This window comes from Charadrius vociferus, unplaced genomic scaffold, assembly GCF_000708025.1.
Source record: "Charadrius vociferus isolate BGI_N301 unplaced genomic scaffold, ASM70802v2 scaffold345, whole genome shotgun sequence".
NCBI classification, from domain to species: domain Eukaryota; kingdom Metazoa; phylum Chordata; class Aves; order Charadriiformes; family Charadriidae; genus Charadrius; species Charadrius vociferus.
The window spans coordinates 446,561-470,555 of NW_009648340.1; the positions used below are offsets into that span (position 1 = coordinate 446,561).

At 36.6% G+C, this 23,995-nt stretch overlaps 1 protein-coding gene across 1 annotated transcript in view; it reads right to left on the bottom strand.

Annotated features, from left to right (window-relative positions):
• Positions 1-23,995, bottom strand: part of CSMD1 (CUB and Sushi multiple domains 1) — a 1,016,474-nt gene that overhangs the window by 263,437 nt on the left and 729,042 nt on the right. The window contains exons 21-24 of the mRNA XM_009885090.1: positions 22,547-22,735; positions 16,187-16,303; positions 14,563-14,778; positions 11,719-11,907 (exon numbers count right to left, since the gene is read on the bottom strand). Coding sequence (XP_009883392.1) covers positions 11,719-11,907; positions 14,563-14,778; positions 16,187-16,303; positions 22,547-22,735 — 711 coding nt within the window. The remainder of the gene's footprint in view (positions 1-11,718; positions 11,908-14,562; positions 14,779-16,186; positions 16,304-22,546; positions 22,736-23,995) is intronic.

The following is a 23,995-nucleotide window of genomic DNA, read 5'->3' on the forward strand; positions in this document are numbered from 1 at the left end:
GACTTAGTATTTTACTTAGCAGTATTGCTTTTTCTTTAAAATATCTACAATAGCTGATGCTGCTAGTGCTTTTTTATACAGCAATTAACACATGCAGCCAGAATGTGTGACAATTAAATTCAATTCACTTTGCCTCTGAGGATTTAAACATGCACCTCCTATGACTTCTGCTTCACATAAAGGGATTAGAAAATCAGTTAGTCGCAAAATGAGCAAATGTTGGCAAACCTCTTTAGCATAATGGGTGGAGCATTAAACAGGGGGAGAGGAACACTTCTTCAAGGAATTTCACACATTAAACACTTGGGGAATAAAATTCTGAAATAACCCAGGAATCAGCATTCACTGTTACCGTATGAGTACCAAACTACCAGCTTGGAAAAATATAGTCATGTTCACTTCCATTTTCATTGCCTCCAATTAATCTTTAATTCTTTATGCAAAATGAAAAAACAGCCTTTAGCCACATTGGCAAAATCATTCTGCTAGGAGGCATCAGATATGATTTAAACTTCTTTTACAGAAACAAAGGAAATGAAGTCACATCTCTTACATTCTTGGTGAAAGATCAAGCCATGAAGTTTTGGGTAAGGAAGTGATATGGCTCATCCACCTATGGTAACCAAAAAATAAAGACTGCCAATCACCCTTGAAAGATGTCATGAAACATTCCTTATCTAGCACATGTGCTCTACGAGTAACTACTGATTTTAGTACCTTAAGTTAAGCAGACAAATCTTATCATATGATCCTGAAAGAGTTCTTCAGTTCCTGGCTACATAGGACTTTCTTTTACTCTTTTACGCTACTACTTTACTTCATTGCCTTCCAGATTCCATGTGAGTTCCAGACACCTGCCGTCATCTTGGCAGAATGATCTGCCTCTACAGCCCAGACAGATGAAAGAGAAAAGATTTTTCATGCCCCCTACATGAGAAAAAAAACCCTCATATCTGCTTGTATTTGCATTTATTAAATATAATTCACTGAATATTAACCATATGCACCTTTCCTCTAATAAAAATCAACTATATTAGCATTAGTATTGACAAGTCTTCAAATTATGTAAACATTGACAGGCACAAAATTTGCCATGAGAAATAATCTTTACTGATCTTAAAGCGATTACTGTTGATATTCTGTCTCCATATTTTGATCCACAACTTTGTCTTGGGAAAAATCAGTGTGAATTTAAGTGAACAGGTATACTATAACATACCCACTGAATATGCTCTATGTAAATAGTATTTTCAGGACTAGCTCCTCCAGCTGCAGCCTTTAAAGAAAAGGAGTCAATTTCATAATGCAATACATTTTATAATGTCAGATTATTTGATGAGCTTAGACTAGTATAACAGTATTAATGTAAGTACAATTTAAGAACCGCATATGATATCATATCTAAAAATGGCTATAAAAAGATGTAGCACTGAAATATATATTATGATGTGATACAGATCCCTTCTTTATTTTGCTTTCCTATGTCTCCTTTGTTTCCGTAGAAATCTATTTGATTTTTCAAGATGCAAAATAAATTGATTCAAAGTTTCCAGGTTTTGTACTATGAGTATGCTCCGTGGCACCTAAATCTACTCTTTTGATCAAACAGAAAAGATACTGCTGACACTTTATCATAATATTTATCTCAGTTTACTCGGGTATTTTAAATATATTTTGTGGCAAACCCCAAAATATGGGTAATCCAAGAGATTTTTCAGTAGAGAATATGTACAAAAGTCTGTTTTGAGCAAAAATAGTAAATAAATAAATAAATAAAACTACTAGGGAATTTTATCTGATGCAAGCAAAAGTCTGATAAATCATTAGATGCCATAAGAAATGACAAAAAGCTTCCATTAACAAGGATAGGCAAGACTTCTCTTTCCTCTAGGAAGGACATAGGGGGATTGATGCAACTCACAATTGTTTTGAGTCTGCGGGAGAAAGAAAGGCACGCTCTTGCAGAACATGAAACAGCACCTACTGTGTTCTGAGAAGATCTATAAAATTAAGCCATTATTTTCATATTGAAAAGGTACAATTAATTTGGATTGGACTATAAATAAGAAGTGAGGATAATTTAAATACTAAACTTAATTGAGACTGTAAAAGAATTAGATCCTAAGCACTGCAACAGTACTAAATACACGTTAAAAACATCCTAGCTAATCTAGTTCCCTAATTTGAAGAAGTACTAAAGAACCATTCAGACATGAAAAAACCCACAAATGTATATTTTTATTTCCTTTATAAAACATTAGTTTTTAAGCATCTGTACCTTAAGAACAGGGGATACCTTTCAGATGTGCTCAGCAAATAGCTGTGCATCCTTAGCTGAGGATGAAGAGCAAGGGGTAATGACTTTCTTTAAGAATATACCCTTATGTATACAGCAAAATTGTGTTGTAACTGAGTTGTAATGCATACTAGCTTAATGTAGTTAATTTAAATACAAATGTGCTCATAGTGCTACAGATGTTTGTGCTTTTGTTTCTAAATGAAGAATAAATTCTCTAAAATCTCAGTCGCAAAACTCTTTCTCCGTAGTTTGGCTGTTGGCACTTAAAAAAGTTACTGTCATCACATATAAATGGCTTGTTACATAGCTTAAACCAGCATGTACTAAACAAAACTTGTTCTGTAAATGTCAGCTACTTATATAGTTCCAATTCAGGTTCTTCCCTTCCCAAATCTGTCAAACTATGGAAGTATGCCAAACCACAGCATCCAAAAGACAAGGTCCATTGAACTCATCTTCTTTTAAAAGAAAAAAAAAAATTATGTGATACTAGATCTATGTTTCAGAAGGTGGAAAGCAGATAAAAGCAGATTAATCTAATTGTCTGTTACAACTTTTGAATCTTGTGTGCTTTTTAAAGTTAATTTTATTTATTATAAAATCAAAAGTATCTACCTTAGAATTCAAAAAGTATACTCTTATTGAGTATATACCGTCTATGTCTACATGTAAATAGTTTTAGAGGAGGAACTACATGCTTTCTTTTCACTACAGTTTCTGAGTTGTCTGTTATAACCTTGCTGAGGACTGCAGCAGATTGGAAAATGCTATGTTATCAAACTGTTCTTTTATTCCCTTGCAGTGAGAGCAACCTGTCTGGAACAGATCCTTGACCTGATTCTTTGTTCTTTTCCTTAATAAAGTCACTTAAATTCTATTTACATAAGTAACTTTTTTCCTTCTTCTTTCATTGTCTCATGTGAAATTGGATGAAAGGAAACTGCAGAGGGTAGATCTTTTGAAGATCATCAAACACTTCCTAAATATGAACACAAACTCTACAAAACAAACAAAATTCGGGGATTCTTGAAATGCTTTGAAATAGAGTTCATGTAAAATGTAATGATACCTTTAATGGAAAAGTTTGCTTTATTATTTTTTTCCATACAACTTGCTAAAAGGTTTGACAGGATTTTAAGCAGATCTCCAAAGCAGAGATCAAATAAAAGTAGTACGTCGTCAGTTTAAAGGCTTCTCTGCCACAAAGCACTCTACTGAGTGCAGAACATCTTTGTTGTATTTACAAAATTGTGCAGCAGTTCATAAAATATGAGAAGCTGAGCTCAGACAGTTGATAATTCCTTATGTTTCAGTTGGACAATATTGTTACCCAGTAGCATGGTCATGGAACATTAAAATAAGAGCAAGGGGAATCATGGGTAACGCTGAAACCAAGCACCATATGCTCTGTTTTCACATAATAGCAAAAAACCCTATTTCTCCCCAGTCAGAGGGGGTCTCTAAAGCTGAGCCCATGAGTTCTTCAGGGCAGACACAATACATGACTGGACTCAAGCACAGCTTCATACACAAACTCAAATGCAGTGCAAGGAGATGAAGCTTCCTGTTTACTGGGATGCTGCATCAAGCTGAGGTGCACATGGAGTTTCCGCAGAACCTCTGTTGCACAGTGCCTTAATCTTTATAATGTCAGCAGTCCTTCATCTCCAATTCTAGAGCCAGTCCTTCGCTTGTGAGCCTGTAACCTTTCATCTACACACTGCCGGGTTGCTGTGGCTGTGCTTTCGCTCTGGTATCATAAGTGCTCTTGTTCTCTCCTGGCACTGCTGAATGCAGAACCACTGTTAATGCTGGGTTTCTCCTAAAAAGTGACTGCCATTGACTTTTAAATCATACTGTTCTCATGCCACTTCTCACTCTTTTGCCTTGTAAGTTTTAGCCTATAAATCTACACTAAGATTGCATCACTCCAAACCTGGTGGCTTTTAGCCTGTAACTTCATATTAGAATAGAGACTAGTAGATAATGAGCAGATAATAGTTATTTTAACATATATAAATATTACACAATAATATACATGCACAAAGTTTAACTACTATTTAGTCTGCAGCACCTACATATGCTCCACTAAGTGTTAACAGTATCATAAGCTACCAATGAGGAGCTTTAGAAAGTCTGCATGAAAAACATAACTATACAAGGGAGACAGCAGGAAGATGTTGGCCTTTTTGTCATAACTATCATCATCACTGACACCACTACCTTTACTGGAGAAATATTTTTTCTGGGGACTCTCTCGTTCCACTTTCCAGCTGGTGCCTAAGGTGTGGCTTTCCTTTTTTTCTCTCTCTCCTTCCCTTTTTTTCATCCTTGTTTGCTTCTTTAAGGCAGATTTCAAGTCAAGATAGGTCATCAGCTATGGACCCCACTAATGAAGCATGTTCATGTAAGTGTCTTTCAACGTTCTTTAAGCAACACCTGTACAATGATGGTAAGAACACCTCACTGAAAACCTTATTGAAACACCTAAGCCTCTTATTCCATATTTTTTTGTACCATTCCAATTCCATTCCAAAGAATAACAGAGTAGGAAAGGAAGAACTAAACAGCAGGTAAAGCCTTTTCTGAGGTTTGCTTAATTAGTTTTCAATCCATATGCTACTGACATAAAATACCACTCAGGTTCTCAAAACAAATCCTATGCTGTTAATTGCCCTCAGGGGATTATTGTCAGGATCCAAGGTGAGGGAAGTTTTTGGATTTAGGTGGGTTTTTTTCTGAGATTTTTGTCTACTCACTTGAGTATCATCTGATAACGACCTATAAAGACAACATCCCAAAGTTATCTGTCTTTTCGAGAGAAAATTTTAGCATACTCAGTCTTAAAATGTTGTGCCTTAAGAAGGCAAAAGGGTCACCTGAGACAATTGTTATTTCTTGTGACTCTAGGTGATTAAAAGCTCATATTATGTCACACATTAAGGTGATTAAGGTCTCATACAAATCACTCCTTTGCATTCTGAAAATAGTCAGGGTGCTCACTATGCAACAGCTGAAATCTGTTAGTGTTTCCTGAACATTAAAGTTTCAGTTTTGAAATAGAGACAACTAAAACCTGCAATTACTATATTGCACCATATTTTGAAGAGTTGACTCACTCTAACAAATCTTCAATTTTCTGTCAAACATTGACATAAAAATGAGGGATTAAAAAAATACCTTTCAATTGTATTTATAAAAATGCAATGTTATAAGATAAAGAAATAGAAAATTTCTCCTATAAGGACAGGCAGAGAGAGTTGGGGTTTTTCAGCCTGGAGAAGACTCCAGGGAGACCTTATAGCAACTTTCCAGTATCGGAAGGGGGCCTGCAAGAAAGCTGGAGAGGGACTTTTTACAAGGGCATGTAGTGATAGGACAAGGGGTGATGGCTTCAAACTGGAAGAGGGGAGATTTAGACTAGATATTAGGAAAAAAAAAAAAATCACTACGAGGGTGGTGAGGCACTGGAACAAATTACCCAGAGAAGCTGTGGATGCCCCATCCCTGGAGGTGTTTTAGGCCAGGCTGGATGGGGCTTTGAGCAACCTAGTCTAGGGGGAGGTGTCCCTGCCCGTGGCAGGGGGGCTGGAACTAGATGATCTTCAAGGTCCCTTCCAATGTAAACCAGTCTATGATTCTATGAAACTGTAAAATATCTATTAAATAACTTCATTAAATGTATTGTATGAAACAGAACACAACCTAAAGGTTTAACAATTTAAATGTGACAACATTTAAATATAGAGTTCCCAAATACAGTGGACCTTGGATACATACACATCCTTATTACTGTCTGAAGATTCAGAGATCCAACTGCTGATGTTATATGAGATTCCTTGCTCATGAGCAGCTCTTAAATGAGAGCTCTCTCTGCCTAAACACTAGCTAAAAATGAATAGTAATTTTCAGACTTAGTTTGACTTCTCAGAGGTGAAGTCAAATTCAAATTTTATGCTACAGAGAATTTAAAGAAAACAATGAATGCCAGATCTCAAGGGTCTCACAGAAATCTACAGTGCTATTCAGGCTAACAAGGTTCCCACTTATGTTTCAATCTCGATGGAAATTAACTCAATGCTACAACATGACAAAGTATATTAATTATAATTGATGATTTTGCAATGAATACTAACTAAACTATTAAAAAGTAACAACTTATTAAAGAGTGTCAGCAATTTATTGTAGCACCCTATCATTAATTATTCATGTAATATTTATTATAACAACTGAACATGATAAATTAATGTGATATTAATGTGAATACCAGTGAACAATACCTCGGTGAAGATTTTACTCAAATACTGTGTTAACGCACCATTAAAAATCAAGTGCCATGTAAAATTTAATAAAGGAACAACACCGCTTAAGTATGAAATGAAACCATTAAGTAGCTGTTTCTTTTCAGCTTTATCCTTTAAGTTTTTCATAGCTTGCTTTAGGAACACTCCAGACAGCTGAAATGATTAATGGGGAACAAGGAAGTAGTGCAGGTTAAAATCCAACCCAAAACAAACAAGTAAAAAGCACTCAAAGCCAAATTTATTGTATTAATGTGTTATGCTTGAACTCCACGCAATGCTTACCATGAAAGGCTAGTTTGAACTGAATATAGCATACACTGTATAGTGTATAAATAATATTTTCATGATGCGTCCTGGGTAAAATTTATCACAATTTCTTAAGAAGATAGTGAGCAAGGAAAACCTAGACAAGTAGATGGAATCGGGTAAAAGAGTAGAAATTAAGTACAGATGATCTCTGAAAGAAGAGTTGAAGAACTAATTCAAACTTTCCTTCCTATTATCATGTGACATCAGAATGGCTAAATCCTGGATGAGGTGATGAAAGTGTTTAGTTACATGTCCTTGTGAACAGGGGAAATAACCATCTCTAATAACAAGGATAGCTCTTCAGCTGAATATAGAGGCTAGGTAAAGGCCATTCACATTAGCGAAGATATTAAGGAGTTAAAAGAAAATTATTAACAAATATTCACTTTTTTCGGTCTTACAATCTTACTACTGCCTCAATTTTTCAATTAATATTACAGTCAGAATATGATGGAATAAGGTAAATTTATTATTTTGTACCTAAACTTGTCTTAAAGCAAAGCCATACTTTCTGTGATATAATAAACATACATTAATTGTATTGTACACCTCAGAACTAAACAAATCTAGCAGGGTGAACTAGCAATTTCTGAAATGTTTTTTGAAAAGAGGATGTACCTACACTTGGGCACTGTACCTTGCAATTAACTGTAAAGGTCTCTCCACTCAGGTTTCTACCCTTTTGATAATCAGTGAACAGCACATCATTCACAAGTAGGAAGGAAAGAAAGAAATGTCTCCCCTCTTTCAGAATTTCATCAGCATATCATAGTGCACCATAAAGAATACCAAAACTAAAAGGCCCATTCCTCATTTGTCAGAGGATCACAGCAAATGGTAAAGTCACGTTTCATAGAGTACTTAGGCGACGAGTTAGGTGTACATCAGATGTATGCGTTTGAAGCTGCAATCTAAACTTCCTTCTCTCCCTCAGCCCCTACTTACCTGTAGTTACCTATCACTGGAAACATCTATACTCACCAGATACCTCGCTTCATGTCATGTTTCCACATTTGCACAGACCCTACTCCCCGCAAGCCTGAGAAGGTACTTGCCACTGGTATCCAACAAAAGGAAGCAGAGCAGCATCAAACTTCTCTCATTACTGACAAAGCCGTGCCAGTGTGCAGAAGGGAATACAGAATTCATGAGGCCAGGGACAGCATTCTGCATTGCAGCATGACAGTGAAATCATTGGACTATGGCACTGAGTTGGAAGAATGCATACATTTTTGAGAGGGGGAGCATTTTCTGGATTAGAGATCTATTTCTAATGTTCATTGTGTTTGTTCATTGAATTGTTACATTCTATTTAAAAAAAAATTACTCATAGGAATGTTTCTTCTCTTCACTTATGAGTCTTCCAATTCCTTTTTTGACAGTAGCACAACCTCAATACAGAGCGGTAGAAAGCTCCTGGCTAGTTTGACTTAAAGCAAACTGGAAGGTAGGAAAAGTATGATTAAAAGCATAGTACTTGTTTGCTAGATGATGCCAAAGAAATGTGCTTTAGTAACAGAGTTCCAGACAAATTCGGTGGTTCCTGTTTAAAATGCTAGTGAAGACAAGAAGATAAAAGCAGAAACCTGATTTTGATGGTCTCCTTTAGGTGGATGTTAGCGTTAGAATCGGGGACTTCAACAGACTAAGGAGTTTTTCCACATAATTTCTGGACCCCAGTACTCCCCAAGCTTCTGAGACTAGCACAGTTTTGGGTATGCACAGAAGTGCATGACTGCCTAGGAGCTTTACTCTCAGATCTGCACTCTAGGGGGACCAACTCACTAAAAGTTGGGCTTTGTCCTCAGGAAAAAGTAGTTAACAGTGAAATGTAAATGAAACTGTAATAGAATTGTGAAATTATAGGTAGAGAAAGAAAGACCTATTGCCAGAAGGAAAAAGTGAGAAGACTATGCATCCACAGTCTGGAGCAATTTTGTTCTCATAGCCATGAAATAAGTATAAATGTATATATATATTTGCAACTATGTAAAAGCAAGCGACATAATGGGAATAAATTATATATGTGGAAGAAATGTCAATAACCCATCATAACCACGATTAGTAATCAAATGAATCTTTTTCCAAAAAGATATTTTTTTCTGAAAAACATTGGAATAATAATTGAAGCAATAATAACAAAACAACAAATAATAACAGGATGAGATGTCAGTGAAGGAAAGGGAAAGAAATTGTTTTCTGCTTTCAAATCCGAACTAGACAAAAGACAATCAGGGGAAGCTTCTCTGTACAGTAGCTTGGGTTTTACCCACATACAAGCATAACAACAATTACAAAACCAGTAATTTTAAATTATAATTAAATTATTCACAAGTAAATTTGGGAAATTAAACCTGCAACACACAGACAAACATGCTAATTACAGTAATGTGCCAGATTATAATGCTAACAATCTTGTAGGTGACAAGCTGTTTCAGAATAATAAAAAAACAGATGCCTATATTGGTACTCTCAAACCTAAAGATATGGGTTACTTTAGTGATGTTTTGTCTCAAGACACTATGTATGTTTATTTTCCAGGTAGCCCTGTGCCAGGATTGCTAGGAGGGTATTTGTATCTTGAAATTGTTTAAAGGAATGTGCTCCTAATTCCATTAATTCTGTGCATCGCACAAAATTGCAAAGTAGCAGTGTGTTACTCTCTCTTTCAGTTCCCCTCAATCTCTCTTCCTCTCAGTTACAGTAAATTTTGAAGAGTAAAAGAGGACACTGTGAATGTACATTTAGACAACATATCTCAAAGAAGAGTTACATAAATATAGCCAGCCAGGGTTGTTTTTTTTTTCTTTCAAAAGACTGTCGATGTCCTTTATACTTTGGGTAACCGCAGAAAAGCCTTACTGTAAGATACTTGCTGGAGTGAGTCACTAGTTAAGTGAAGACTGCAGGATAGCTCTACCAAATGCAATCACTGTGTCTAGAAAGATGGGAAACAGCATTCTTGTGCGAAAAGAGATTGAAGTGTCTCATCTGCACATATCAACTACTAACAAATTTGACAGGGAAGCCATCATTGTTATTTGAGTGCTCTTGAGGAAGCTCTTACAGGAAATGAGATTTCTTTAGGGATGACTCCACTACCTTTCTTTTAAACAATGCAATGTAGAATGTGAAATTCTCTGTGAGGAGATTGGCAGTACCAGTGTTTCTACAGTTGGTATAAAGAGGTGAAGAGAAGGGATCTTCCTGAAAAGCCCCATGATGTCAATGGAAACAGAATTCACCAGACAGCTAAGGTAAGGGGAGTTGGTTCCACATGAAAAGCACACCTTGGGGGAGGGTGGGGGGGTGTGGAGAAAAGTTTAATTTTCAGAGATGGAGTAAATTTGACACCACGTTGGGTAATGATTGTCCCTGTTCTTTACAAAGTGTAAAGGGAGTCAGCCCTAAGCGCCTGAATCTTCTCCACACTTGTTAACAGTAAAGCTCTTTTCATCAAATAATAGCAAGTAGGTGGCTGTAAGCACAAACTGCTTTCTAGTCAGAAGGAAAAGATCCATCTGGAAGACACATTTGGAAAAGGAGTGATGACCCAAAGGGAAACTGTAGGGAGCATCTTCAAAACTCTGTGATGTGTGGAATAGTACTGCATAACCACTTGAGGTGATTGGCTGAGATAAACATTGAAATAATTCTAACTGAAAAGACAAGAAAGTGAAGGTCTGACACTGGGAAATAAGATTTACAAGGACACCTGTTTATGAACGCTTATCTGATTTTGCGGATAGACCTGGCGGTGTCTTTTTACTGTGAATAAGAGGGTCCTTGCTGAAGAAGGAGGGATGCTGCCCTATTCTGAGAGCCAATCAACGTCCAGGAACTCAGACAAAAACCTTTGAAGTTCAGAGGTTTAAATAAGCCCAGTTTTTTAAAACAAAATTAGAAAGTTTACTTTTTTCCATAAAAAGTATATGTGTATCTTACGTGTATATACAATGTAGCTGATATGACTTTTTTCAGCTATAGAGATATGTCCCTTTAAAACAAACAAAAGAAAAAAAAAAAAGAAGCTGAGTTCCTCCCTTAGTGAAATAATATCTTATTTTAAAAAAAAGAACCTTCTTAAGGAAATTCATTTAGAGGTGTGTGGAACTGTTTGACATTTTAGAAGCATTATGTCAATAGTAGCTGATCAGATTCACTTCACATGGTGGTGATAAAACCATCTCACAAATCAAATACAGCAACTCTACAAATTTTATAAAATCCAGTCCCAGAGCTTTTCCCAGAAAAGAACTGTTCACTCAGTTTGAGCTTTTAGTTACTGATTTTTAACCACATCACATTAATTTAAAAAATTATAGTTTGCAATGCTGTAATACAGTTTATAGTTTATAAACTTAAAAAACCCACCACCACCGCCAAAGCCAAAACAGTTTAGAGTTACAAGAATAAAAACACAATATGAAAAAAAATACCCTTAAAATCAGGCAGAAAGAAAGGTTAAAAGCTCTAAATATTGTTTCTTTACCCCGAAAGACAAAGATTGAAATTTATATCTTAATTATGGCCAAGACACAGTTCAATAATTAGGTTTACATTTTATGTCACAAGACATTTTGGTTTATTTTCTATCACAATTCTAAATATTCCTCTTTCTTATTTTTTTTTTTTCTCTAAGTAAAAGAGACATGCATTACTTATACCTTTCACTGACTTTAAAGTTTGTACAGCTTGGGGATCAATCCTTTCAACCCAAGCACTTTGTTCTCTGCCCCGTATTCTGACACATGCCATGTGCTATTAACGATTTGATGAATGAAATGAAAGCATGTGACCACCTACCCACACACCTTGGCAGAGGTGCACTCCATACACGCCGACCACCTCCCAGGCAGGTAAGTTTATTAGCACCTTCCAGGCGATATCCAGGGAAACAAGAAAAGATCAAGGAATCTCCAACACCAAAATGAAAACCAATTCGCCTGCTGAAGGCAGGAACACCAGGATCATCACATGGTTCCAGATCATACTCTGCAGACAATAAAATGTAATATAGAAATAAATGGGACAAGTTGTCCATGTGGAAAAAAAATAAAAGCTTACCAAATTAGTTGCATTGTGTCAGTACAGAACATTTGGAAAACATGTATTTCAGAGTTGTGTTCTCTACTAAAACCCAGTACTGTTTCTATATGTCTATTATGGCTATATATACAGTAATTATGTATCTATTGTGTCCCACCCACACTACATTTATTTTCTTAATTTCAGGGGCTGTAATCGGCTTGTACTGTAAGTGATTTACTATAATTTTGTTTAATTACATCCTTTGCATATATTTCTTGGTTCATTTAATCTGAACTCCCAAACAGTTTTAGAAGTGAGATTAAAGCTTCAAAAAATCATTATTTAATGAAGAAAATCTAACAAAAAATCAAACAGTCAGGTGAATGAAAAAAAATATGACCACATTTTTTAAAAGTGTGCTTGAGTTTCCTAAGTAAAGCTACACTCAGTTGGGCAATCTCTATTTGCATGCCTTTTAGAAATTCTACAGGCATCACCCAAATGAAAACAAATATATACATGTTTATTTAAAGAAGTCTAAAGTGCCTATTTTTTGTCTCTTACAACTATGCATCAGGAATAATTCAGGTTGAGTTAGAATAAATTAATGGGAAAAAATCATGGCCGTTACATACACAAGGACTACATCAAACTCAGGAAATGTCTGAGCCACACATTCCCTCATCCTCACAAACAATGCTGGGGAAATATCACTGTATGTTTGACCTGTTTTGTGGGGGTTTTTTTCTTCCTTAGATATTCACTACTGATATTCACTACTTAGATATTCACTGTTTGAGTAAAGATGTTGAAAAATATCAACTTTAGTTCAAAAAGTCTGATTTTAATTTTGGAATATAATCCAAAGACCCAAGAGATCACTTAGAAGAGAGACACTTTGGATAAGTGATAAGAAAAGACATTTTCAAAAACATTTACCTTAGAAGTTGGTAGAAGGTAGGGTCAAATCCACTTAATTAGAGGAAGAAACTACATTTAGTCAGGGCAAGAAATTAACCCAAAGTTTCTGAATGAGCTTTTAAATGGATGACTTACTGAATAAAATAAATAAACAAATCCTTCCATAAAGTAACTGTCTTGTGGGAAGGTCCTGAACAATACAAGGAATCTATAAATCACACTAATTTCTGCTGGCAAAAAATGTACGTTTTAAAAACATGTGATCTACTGCCTCTGCTCAGCTCTATAAAGATTGAGGTAGACATGGAGATACCCTATGGCACACCTTTAGGCACCTGGGAATTTCCTGATAAATTTCTGTCTTAGATAACATTTAAAACACATTAAGGTCATCTCACTAAATACTTCTCACTGTGGACAAATACATTCTGATTGTGTGAAAATAAGAAAACAGACTTACCATTTATGTCATAAAATTAGTGTACCTGATAATATTTCTCAAACTATTTATTTAATATAAAGGATGGCATATGATGGCTATCTATGTGTATATCAATTGTAGACAGGGCATAAACCTTTCTTTGTGTTTGAAAAATTCTTTGATCCACAGTTTTTCCCCTTGCATTCATAATGATATTTTGTGTATTCTTCTACAAGTTACGTGGCTCTCTACCATTTTGAGTTATTTATGAAAAAATTATCAGAGACATCATTTCATATTCACATTTAGATTCCAAACTTGCAAAACTGCTGACCTCTGATTTGGTTAGTCCAAAGTATCCAGAACAAATGTAACTCAGCATTTGATATGAGTAAATCCAACACGATTGCTCTAATCAGTGAGGTGGTTTCTTTTTCTTTTTTAAATAAGCAAGCTAAATGGGATACATTATTAATAAACAGTGAATCTGTAAACATTGCCAGATCTCAACAAAATGAATTAATTGTTTTTCAGTTCTTGAAAAAGAGGGTTAGGGTAAGAGAGATGGATACATGAGTTCCTTATGCATTTCTTCCACAGAATATCCATGTGCATGAGCATCTCAACTAGCAGTTGATTCTTTCACATGCATATCTGTAAATATTCTACATTCCAGTAATAGAGATAGGCAAAGAAAATTATTGAGAAATGTATTTTATATGTCATCTAGTTTTAGAAGACTGCAAATAACAAGCAGTAACTTAAATTTTTCAATTATCTTAACGAAGAATTTGTAAAAATTATCAGAACTTTTTCATATATCCACAGCTAATATTTTTTTAATTTTATTTTTAGATGTACATCTATTCCAAAATCAGCCTTCAATTTAGACTCCTCTGTGACTCTGAGTTAGCACACTACTGCTTTTTACAGTTCCTATAGTTCCTTTAGTAAAACAGTACCAGTTAGTTTCTTTTGTCTGAAGAAGTACCTTCTATCTTTATACTTTTTTCCCCTTAATTTTCCTCCAGACTTCTTTTTCACACTGTTGATGATTCTCTGAGAACAGGGAAAATTTCTCCTTAAAGCAGTCACATTACCAATGTCCTTCTCAATCTGTTAGCCACCTTTATAAACCATAGCCATTTTTCTACAATAGAGACTATACAATTTCTATTGACTTTTTTTACTGGTTCTTCATAACGTTTCTGCTATCTACAACTAAAAATATTATCTGGACATAGTTTCTGGATATTTAGCAGAATGGACTTTCTTACCTGAAAATGTTATGTTGAAGCCTTCATAAGAAATTGAAAAATCAGATATAAATCGAAGCTGTGCAGTAAAATTTCCAAAGAGGCCAGCTTTAATTGTAGGGGGTAAGACTGAGCCAGTTAACCTGGCCACTGGTTCTGTAAAGCTGCCATCTTCAGTGATGAGCAAATAGTCATGAGAGCTCTCAAGGTGAAAGGTATGAAAAACCAGCTGGACACCTTTAAAAATATTAAAAAGGGGGAAAAGAAAAGCAATTAATACACAGGTGACACAGAAAGTAAATCTTACATTATATGGAAGGATTTTTAGAAAAAGACAGACATGTAATCAATGCCTGAAATTCAGAAAACAAAACTTGCAGAAAGCACTTGGGCTCACCCAATCAATATATGCAGTGTGGATGTTTGTTTAGCTAACTGTAAATCAATAGCTCCCACAAGAGAACTGATGGGATTCAGTGTTATGTGTATACAGCACCCTGAAACTCTAAATTTGCATTGTGTAGATTTTACTCAAGTTCCTGTATGTCTCTTTTATTTATAATCTCTACCATGATCTCACTATTAAGCTAGGAGATGTATTTTAATAATTGGCTAAAATTTTGTACTCATGTTTTATTTTTGCATTTCCTCCAACACAATTCTGTTTCTTACTCTTAACTTCAGGGAAGTGCCCATATACAAGGAAAAGCAGATACAAGTTTTATGGACGGTCTTCCATAAATACAGATTCATATTTTCTGGGACCAGTCTTTTACTCGTCATAACTGCTTTTTCACTTCCCAACTTCCAGTCCAGCAATGAATTAGATTTTGAATTACAGTTAGTCTTTCAAATACAATTATTTACTGTGGGAAACAACATACTTCTTTGAACGTCTTCTTATATATTTAACATTTAAAATGTCATATGATTTTTAAACAAAAAAACAGTCCATAAAAAGATTTTAAACAATAAGAAACTTCCAATATACTTCTCAGACTATCACGTATAACAAAGACTTTTCTTGTCATAGAAAGGAGATTGAGGAGTATTTTTATTATGTTTTGATTTAGTGGTATGGAACACATCATTAGGACTTCCTAGGGTTTTTAACTTAGTTCTTTCGTGTATTTCCCTAACAGATAAGCTGCCAAACTTAACCATGCATCCAAATGTTACACTGCTCTATATGTAACAAGAAGATATATAACTTTTGACCCTAACGATTTAAGTCTGAAATCTAAGGTTACTAATACACAGATCAAAACTGCTCCTTCATGCTTAATAATGGAGAAGAGCTATCAGTAAGTTCCTGACAGCTTTCACTGAAGAATTTAGTGCTATTTAACAAGTAGCTATTATTTTCATATATTTTACTTCTACTTTCTGCCCGTTTTTCTAAGACAGACTAAAACACATTTCTACTGGTAGCTGTTAAAAGAATGTTTCTTTTCCAAAATAAACACAAACTAGAAACACCACATTTGAATATATTTATTTTGGGAAATTAAAATTCCTTCTCAGAAGAATGGCAGAAAGCACCGATCTCACTCAGTTCATAAAAAGCATTTTATTGTGTTTATGTGTTTGAATTTTTTAAACATAGACATTACATATACATATGCAATTCATAGTAGATTCTTACCCTTGCCATGTGACACTTCAATTGTCCAAGTGCAGTTTAAAGAGTTTGGATAAAAATCAGGAAAACCTGGAGAAAGAACAGTTCCACTCTTCCCATGAATATATCCACCACATAAAGCTTAACAAGAGAAAAAAAAAAAAAAAAAAAAAGAACAGAAGTCATACAGAAGTCATGCTTTTTATTAAAAAGAATAAATAAACCTAGTTCACTTTTTGAACTAGCCTTAAAATTAAAAATAGGATCAAGTACTAAAATAAGAAGTTAAATCATCCAAAGCTATGACATTTACATTTCACAACAATTTGTTTATTCTTAAATTAGACCTTCAAAGGGAGATTACTTCTCATCTACAACCTCCTCTGTTTGTTAGCAGAACACAAAAATGAGTAAAACGTTGTTACAGAATATTGCAGGTATTAATTCCTATTGTAGAAGTATTTAAGAAGTAAAATTATTTTATTTTTGTGAACTAACTCAAAAATCAAATACCTTGCAGCTACTTTTCTTCCACTACATATTTAGAAAGGTATATATTTCATCACATTTTTAGCAAACAAAAATATTTAAGACACAAAATGTGTCTTTTTCAAATAATAGAAAAGTTTGTTTCAATTTGATTTCTTCTGCAATGTTCAGGGGGAAAAAAGTGTATTTTGCTCTCTTTCAAAGATTCAGATTGTCCCATCATAAGTTATTTGTTTGGAGTATTTTGAAAGACACAAGAACTATGCTAGAAGACATTTTATGCATACTAGCATTTTCTAAACTAAGCTGCTCAAATTTGCATGGCAAATTAATTAAAGATTAAGATTTGCACGCTAAATTGCTCACTGATCTTATAAATATCATATAAATGGCGTGGCTGTACTTTTCACTCATCTGTTGCTGTCCAGCTTTTTATGGCTTTGTTCTTTTTTAAAATTTAATAAACTAAATATTTAACAATAAAGCAAGAAAGTATTAAAACACTTTCAGTCTTCTTCCTCACATAGAGGGATATACTTTGTCATAAGCTAGATGACAAATATACATCACAAAATGTTCAATAAATTTGCAGTACTTGTATGCAGATGTATATATGTATGCATACAAACATGCTGATGTTATAGCTAAAGTTTTTTTTTGTTGTTTACTATTAAACTAAGGTGTTTGTTAAGGTTTTTTATGTTTTTTGAATCTATGTATTTCTTATATATATAAGTAGGTAGAAGGAAAGGAAATGTTTCTAGCCTGGTTTTGCCTGTATACAGGCATTTCTGCATGTAAGTATGAATGAGAATATGCATGGATAAAACAACAGTAAATATATGGTTGATAACATTACTCAGTAATAAATAACATAATTACAGATATCAGGTTCATAATGCCATAAATGAAAGGTAGTATACATTCATTCAAAATCCCTCTTATTCTGTAAACATCACAGAAGGAAGAAAAATATTTGACTGTGCAACATTCCTTTAAGCAGATATTAAATATTTACAAAGAATTTACATAGATAAAGTTTAAAATTTAAAATATGTAAATGATCTGTTTCTATTTAGCTCTCACTAGAAAATTATTTTCACACTCCATGTTGTGATTATAGTACTTTGAGAATGACACATTACTGACAGTGAACTTTAGCCACAGTGTCTCTGTACACAGTTCTTTGTCTTCTTTGTTGGCGTGAAACAAAGCAACATGTTTTCCTTTAGGGATTTATTCTGCTGATTTAATTTCTGAAGTTGCAATTTTGCAAACATCAACAGTCTACAGGTGACTGCAAAGAGCTCATAGAATCATAGAATAGTTTGGGTTGGAAGGGACCTTTAAAGGTCATCTAGTCCACCCCCTCCTGCAACAAGCAGGGACATCGTCAACGAGATCAGATTGCTCAGAGCCCCATCCAACCTGACCGTGACTGTTTCCAGGGATGGGGCATCTACTACCTCTCTGGGAAACCTGTGCCAGAGTTTCACCATCCTCGTTGTAAAAAAATGCTCCTTTATATCTAGTCTAAATCTTCCCTCTTTCAGTTTAAAATCATTACCCCTTGCCCTATCACTTCATGCCCTGCCAAGTTTGTCCCCGTCTTTCTTGTAGGTCCCCTTTAAGTACTGAAAGGTCACAGTGAGGTCTCCCAAAAGCCTACCCTTCTCCAGACTGAACAACCCCAACTCTCTCAGCCTGTGCTTGTAGGGCAGGTGTTCCAGCCCTCTGATCATTGTTGTGGCGCTCCTCTGGACCCACTCCAACAGGTCCATGTCTTTCCTGTGCTGAGGGCTCCAGAGCTGGATGCAGTATTCCAGGTGAGGTCTCACCACAGCAGAGTAGAGGGGCAGAATCACCACCCTTGACCTTCTGGCCATGCTGCTTTTTGATACATCCCAGGATACAGTTGGCCTTCTCAGTGCTGTGAGTGCACGTTGTTGGCTCATATGCAGCTTTTCATCCACCAGTACCCCCAAGTCCTTCTCATCAGGGCTGCTCTCAATCCCTTCACCCCCTCAGCCTGTACTGATACTGGGGGTTGCCCCAGCCCCGGTGCAGGACCCTGCACTTGGCCTTGTTGACCCTCATGAGGGTCATGTGGGACCACTTCTTAAGCCTGTCCAGGTCCCTCTGGATGACATCCTGCCCCTCAGGCATTTCAATCACACCACACAGTTTGGTGTTGTCCACAAACTTGCTGAGGGTGCACTTGATCCCACTGTCTATGTCATTGATGAAGATATTGAACAGTACTGGTCCCAATATAGACCCCGAGGGACATCATTTGTCACCAGTCTCCATCTGGACATTGAGCCATTGACCACTACCCTCTGGATGTGACCATCTAACCAATTCCTCATCCACCGAACAGTCCACCCATCAAATCCATACCTCGCCAATTTCGAGAGAACGATGTTGTGGGGGACTATGTCAAAGGACTTATAGAAGTCCAGATAGACGGCATCTATAGCTCTTCCCTTGTCCACGGATATCGTCACTCCATTATATATGGCCATGAGGTTGGTCAGGCAGGACTTGCCCTTGGTGAAGCCATGCTGGCTGTCCCAAATCACCTCCCTGTCCTCCATGTGCCTTAGCATAGCTTCTAGGAGGATCTATCCCATGATCTTCCCAGGCACAGAGGTGAGGCTGACAGGTCGGTAGTTCCCAGGGTCCTCCTTTCTACCCTTTTTAAAAATGGGTGCAATGTTCCAGTCACCGGGGACTTCACCTGACTGCCATCACTTTTAAAATATCATGGAAAGTGTCTTGGTAACTTGATCAGCCTATTCACTCAGGACTCTGGGATGTATCTCATCAGGACCCATAGACTTCTGTATGTTCAGGTTCCTCAGGTGCTCACAAACTTGATGTTCTCTTACAGTGGGAGGGACTTTGCTCCCCCAGCCCTTCCTTGCAGTCTATCCACTCGAGAGGTGTGGGGAGAGAAGTTGCGAGTGAAGACTGAGGCAAAAACTTTTTTAAGTACCTCAACCTTCTCCTCGTCTGTTGTTACCAGTTTGCAGTCTTCCTCAACAGATGGGGTACACTTTCTTTGACCTTCCTTTTCTGACTGACAAATCTGTAGAAGCCCTTTTCATTATTCTTTGTGTCACTTTCCAAGTTCAGCTCCAGCTGTGCCTTGGCCTTCCTGACCGCACCCCAACACAACCAGGCAGCACTCCTATACTCTTCCCAGGATACCTGTCCCTGCTCCCACTGCCTGTGCATCTCTGTCTTGCCCTTTATTTCGACCAGCAGGACCTGACTCAGCCATGCAGGTCTCTTGCCCTCCTTTCCCGATTTCTTACCCCTGGGGATTAAGAGCTCTTGTGCTCTATGTTAAAGCACCCTTAAAGATCTGCCAGCTCTGTTCTGCTCCCTTGTCCCTGAGGGCATTTTCCCAGGGGGTCCTATTGACTAACTCCTTGAAGAGCTGGAAATTTCCTTTCCTCAAGTTCATTTCAATCTTAGTTAAATCTGTCACATTCCAGAAATTTGGGTCACAACTTTTTGAACCTCAAAAGGCAAACACACTAACACAATGATTACCTAAAAGAAAGAATGTGAGGTTTATTTTTTTGTTTTCAGACTAGTTAATTCAATGGGGTTGAATATGTGAGGAAAAAAGAAGAAACTGAGTGTAACCCTGGTATGTTGCTTGCCTAGAGGCCCTACTCCAGAAAGGCTTGAAATTTTCTATTATACACTTATACTGAAAGTGGGTGATGGGCCTGGCAAATAAGGACTGTCTTTCAATGAGTGAAAATTAACTAGATCTTTCTGTAGTTCAACACTCATATGCAAACAAAGGAGTTGGATATTGATGGTTTGACTCAAAAATACATTCACAATTTTTAGCACAAAGTAAATTGAAAAAGAATAGGATACTATTCAAAGTTAAGATTCCTACAACAGTTTTCTACAAATCATTGCAGCAAAGCAAACAAGCAAAAGGAACCCATAAAACCAATGAAGAATATTAAAATTGCTTTGCTTGTTTTAAAATTACAGCTTATAGCAAAATTTGTGACACTCCAAATTCATCAACATATAGTCTAAAATTTGATCACAAAATGCAATTGAAAACAATAGTTCGCTTCTGTCCTTGCAAAGGAGGAACAAGTTGTAATGCTTACAAGCTGAGTGATTTTTAATGGTAGATTAGTTTACATTGTGGTGATTAAGAGCTTTTAACTATATAATAATCTTTTGGTAACTTACATGTTTTGTGCATGGGCCCAGAAGGCTGTAGTGAGAATTAGAAGCCTGAGTGACAGTAAGTGCTCAGATTTAATAAAACTGCTTAAAACAGAGTTGGAAACTAAGATACCTTGCTGAATCTAAGTTTGCCCTTTGACATTCCACTGTAACCAGTGGAAACCTTGGAACTGAAAAGGGAGTTAGAAATTTACTAATTGTACTGGTTTCATCTGGAATAGAGTTAATTTTCTTACTAGCAGCTGGTATAGTGCTATGTTTTGGATTTAGTATGAGAATAATGTTGGTAACACACTAATATTTTTAATTGTCTCCAAGCAGTCAAGGACTTTATCAGCTTCCCATAGAAGTTGAGAGGGAGCATAGACAGGACAACTGACCCAAGCTGCCCAATGAAATATTGCGTACCATAGATATTATGCTCACTATATAAATGGGGGTTGGCAGGGGGGCAGGGATACACAATCCCTGGTCAGCATGCGCTGGGCAATTGATCACCGGGTGGTGAACAATTGCATTGTGTCACTCATTTTGTATATTCTTTTACAATTTTTTTTTTTCCTCTTCCATTGCTGTACTATTAAACTGTTTGTTATCTCAACCCACAAGGTTGTGGTTTTTTTCTCCCTTTTCTCCCTATTACACTTGGGGGAGGGAGGGAGGAGTGAGCGAACGGCTGCATGGTCATACTTGCCATCTGGGGTTAAACCATAACACTAATGTAAGTAATTCACTAAAGCAAAAGCCTTTGTTGGTATGGGCTCGGTTCTTCTCTCATCACACATTGATCTGTCATCACTGCCTTAGAACAGTTATATCTTAACAAGACGCCTGATCAAGACAAACGTGCTTTTAAAGGCAATCATTTAGCAACTAGAAGGGAGAAAATAGGAAGTTTTAGCAGGAAATTTAACAGAAGCAGCTTATGGAGAATTTTCAGAGATGCTGGGTTCTATCCCTATTGAAATACTCAGCTACATTTGGATCTTGTTTTCTGAGGTTCTATCAGAGGGATTTTGTAGCAACTATACAAGCATTCCACGAAAAAAAATTGAGTTGATTCTGTAGTTCATAGACAAAGAACTTAGAAAAAAATCCAACAATGAAAAAGATCACAGAAATATAATACAATTCAGCATTTTAAAAATGTTTCATGAAAGTTCTAGACAGTTTCATGTTGCACATCCTCCAAAATAATTAATGAACAACCCAAAATTTCAAAACAAAAATATGTCAAGAAAATTAATTACATAGGCTTATCATGATTGGTTTTGATATTGAGTACACTAAATTTTGAGCAATCATTTTGGTATTCAGTATTCTAAGTTTAAAATGTAAGTTAAGTTTATTGGCTTTGTTTTGAAATTCTTAGTTGTATGGCATCATTTTCATTCACATTTGAACAGTGGCACCCTCTGAGAATTCTGATTTTTCTATTGGTGAATGTATACCTGTAAATTTCACTGTACCTTAAGGTACTTGACTGAAAGTTGTTTCAGAGCTGTAAAGTATGGCTTTTATTAACAGTAAAATAATTTTTGAAAAGTATGGATCTTGGTGTAACTGAAGGGAGGTAGTAGCAATGATAAGCTTAATTAGTTCTCAAAAACAGGAGATTAACTTTCTTGGACTTTAAAGCTGCCATCTGAAGAACTTGACACTTACCATCACAGCTCGGTAATGCATGATTCCACTGATGGTTTCTTTCACATATGAGTGGTTCTTCATCACTCAGTGTATATCCTGGATCACAGCTAAAAGTTACTGTAGAGCGGATATTAAAGTTGTTACCATGGCGATGGCCATTCACGGGAATCCCTGGGTCAAGGCAGGAATCTGATTCCAGAGTAACACCTGAAAAACACAGATTTAATTTATTTATTTCTCTCTTTTTTTTTTTTTTTTCAGATAGTAAACAGAAAAAATCCCAAACAAAACACAAAATGAGTAAGAGAGGAGGAAGAAAAAGCTCCCAAAAGATACTTGTTAGCATTGCCTGAGAACTGATGTGGGATGTAAAGCACATTCTCTCGCTGTTGTGACTGACTCAGAGCACAGTTTTTCAATTTTCAGTCTCATAGAACAGAGAAGACCAGATGAAGTAGGAAAAGATTGGAGCTTTAAAGTATATTTTATCAAACAATGAAAAAAGGAGCCAACGAAAGCACCAAACATCTGAAACTATAGGAAGATATTAAGGTTCAAAGTATGAATACAAATTTTGCTAGTATATAAATCGTATTTGATTATTCCATTTCATCTATTCAATTTCTGATACTGCAGGACAATTCAACTTTCCTTTGTCATAGTAACAGTTATTTGTCTTAGCAAAAAGCAGTGTCAAAAAACTGCAATTGATTAACTAATTGCGACTAAGGAGTATCAGGGAGAGTGAGAAAGAAATAGACTGGTGGGCCCAGGCCCTGAGCTCCTTGAGAGTGACCAGGCCAGACACTGGAAATAAAAGAAGACCACAGGGATATCATCTCCTTGCCCTGTAGGGACGGAAGGCAGTAGCCTACCAGAAAATGTCAAATGGAGGCAAGCCTGTGGTGGGCGCAGAAAACGAGCCCCCTCCTTGCCCACCTCCCCTCCCCTTGTACCACTACACAACAGGTATGAAGCCCTGGGCACAGTAGAACAGCCTAATGACAACAAGGCTGACAGTTGTAATACAACGCAGGAGCCTCCAGGACCAGAGAGGCCTATTCATCACATTAAGACCACTGCTACCAGGAAGAAAAGGAGGGCTGTAATCGTGGGCGACTCAGCTCTGAGGGTGACTGAGGGCCCGATATGTAGGGCAGACCCCGCTCTCAGGGAAGTCTGCTGCCTCCCTGGAGCACGGGCTAGGGACATCACAAAGAGACGCCCTGGCTTGGTGCAGCCCACGGACTACTATCCACTCCTCCTGTTCCATGTGGGGGGTGATGAACGTGCAGATTGGAGTGTGAGGATGATTACAAGAGATATCAGGGCCTTGGGTCAGTCACTACGGGGGTCTGGAGCACGAGTTAATTTTTCATCCCTATTCCCTGTTGCGGGCAATGACATTGAAAGGAACAGACAAGCTCAGTCTGTTAATACATGGCTCCGTGGCTGGTGTCACCGCCA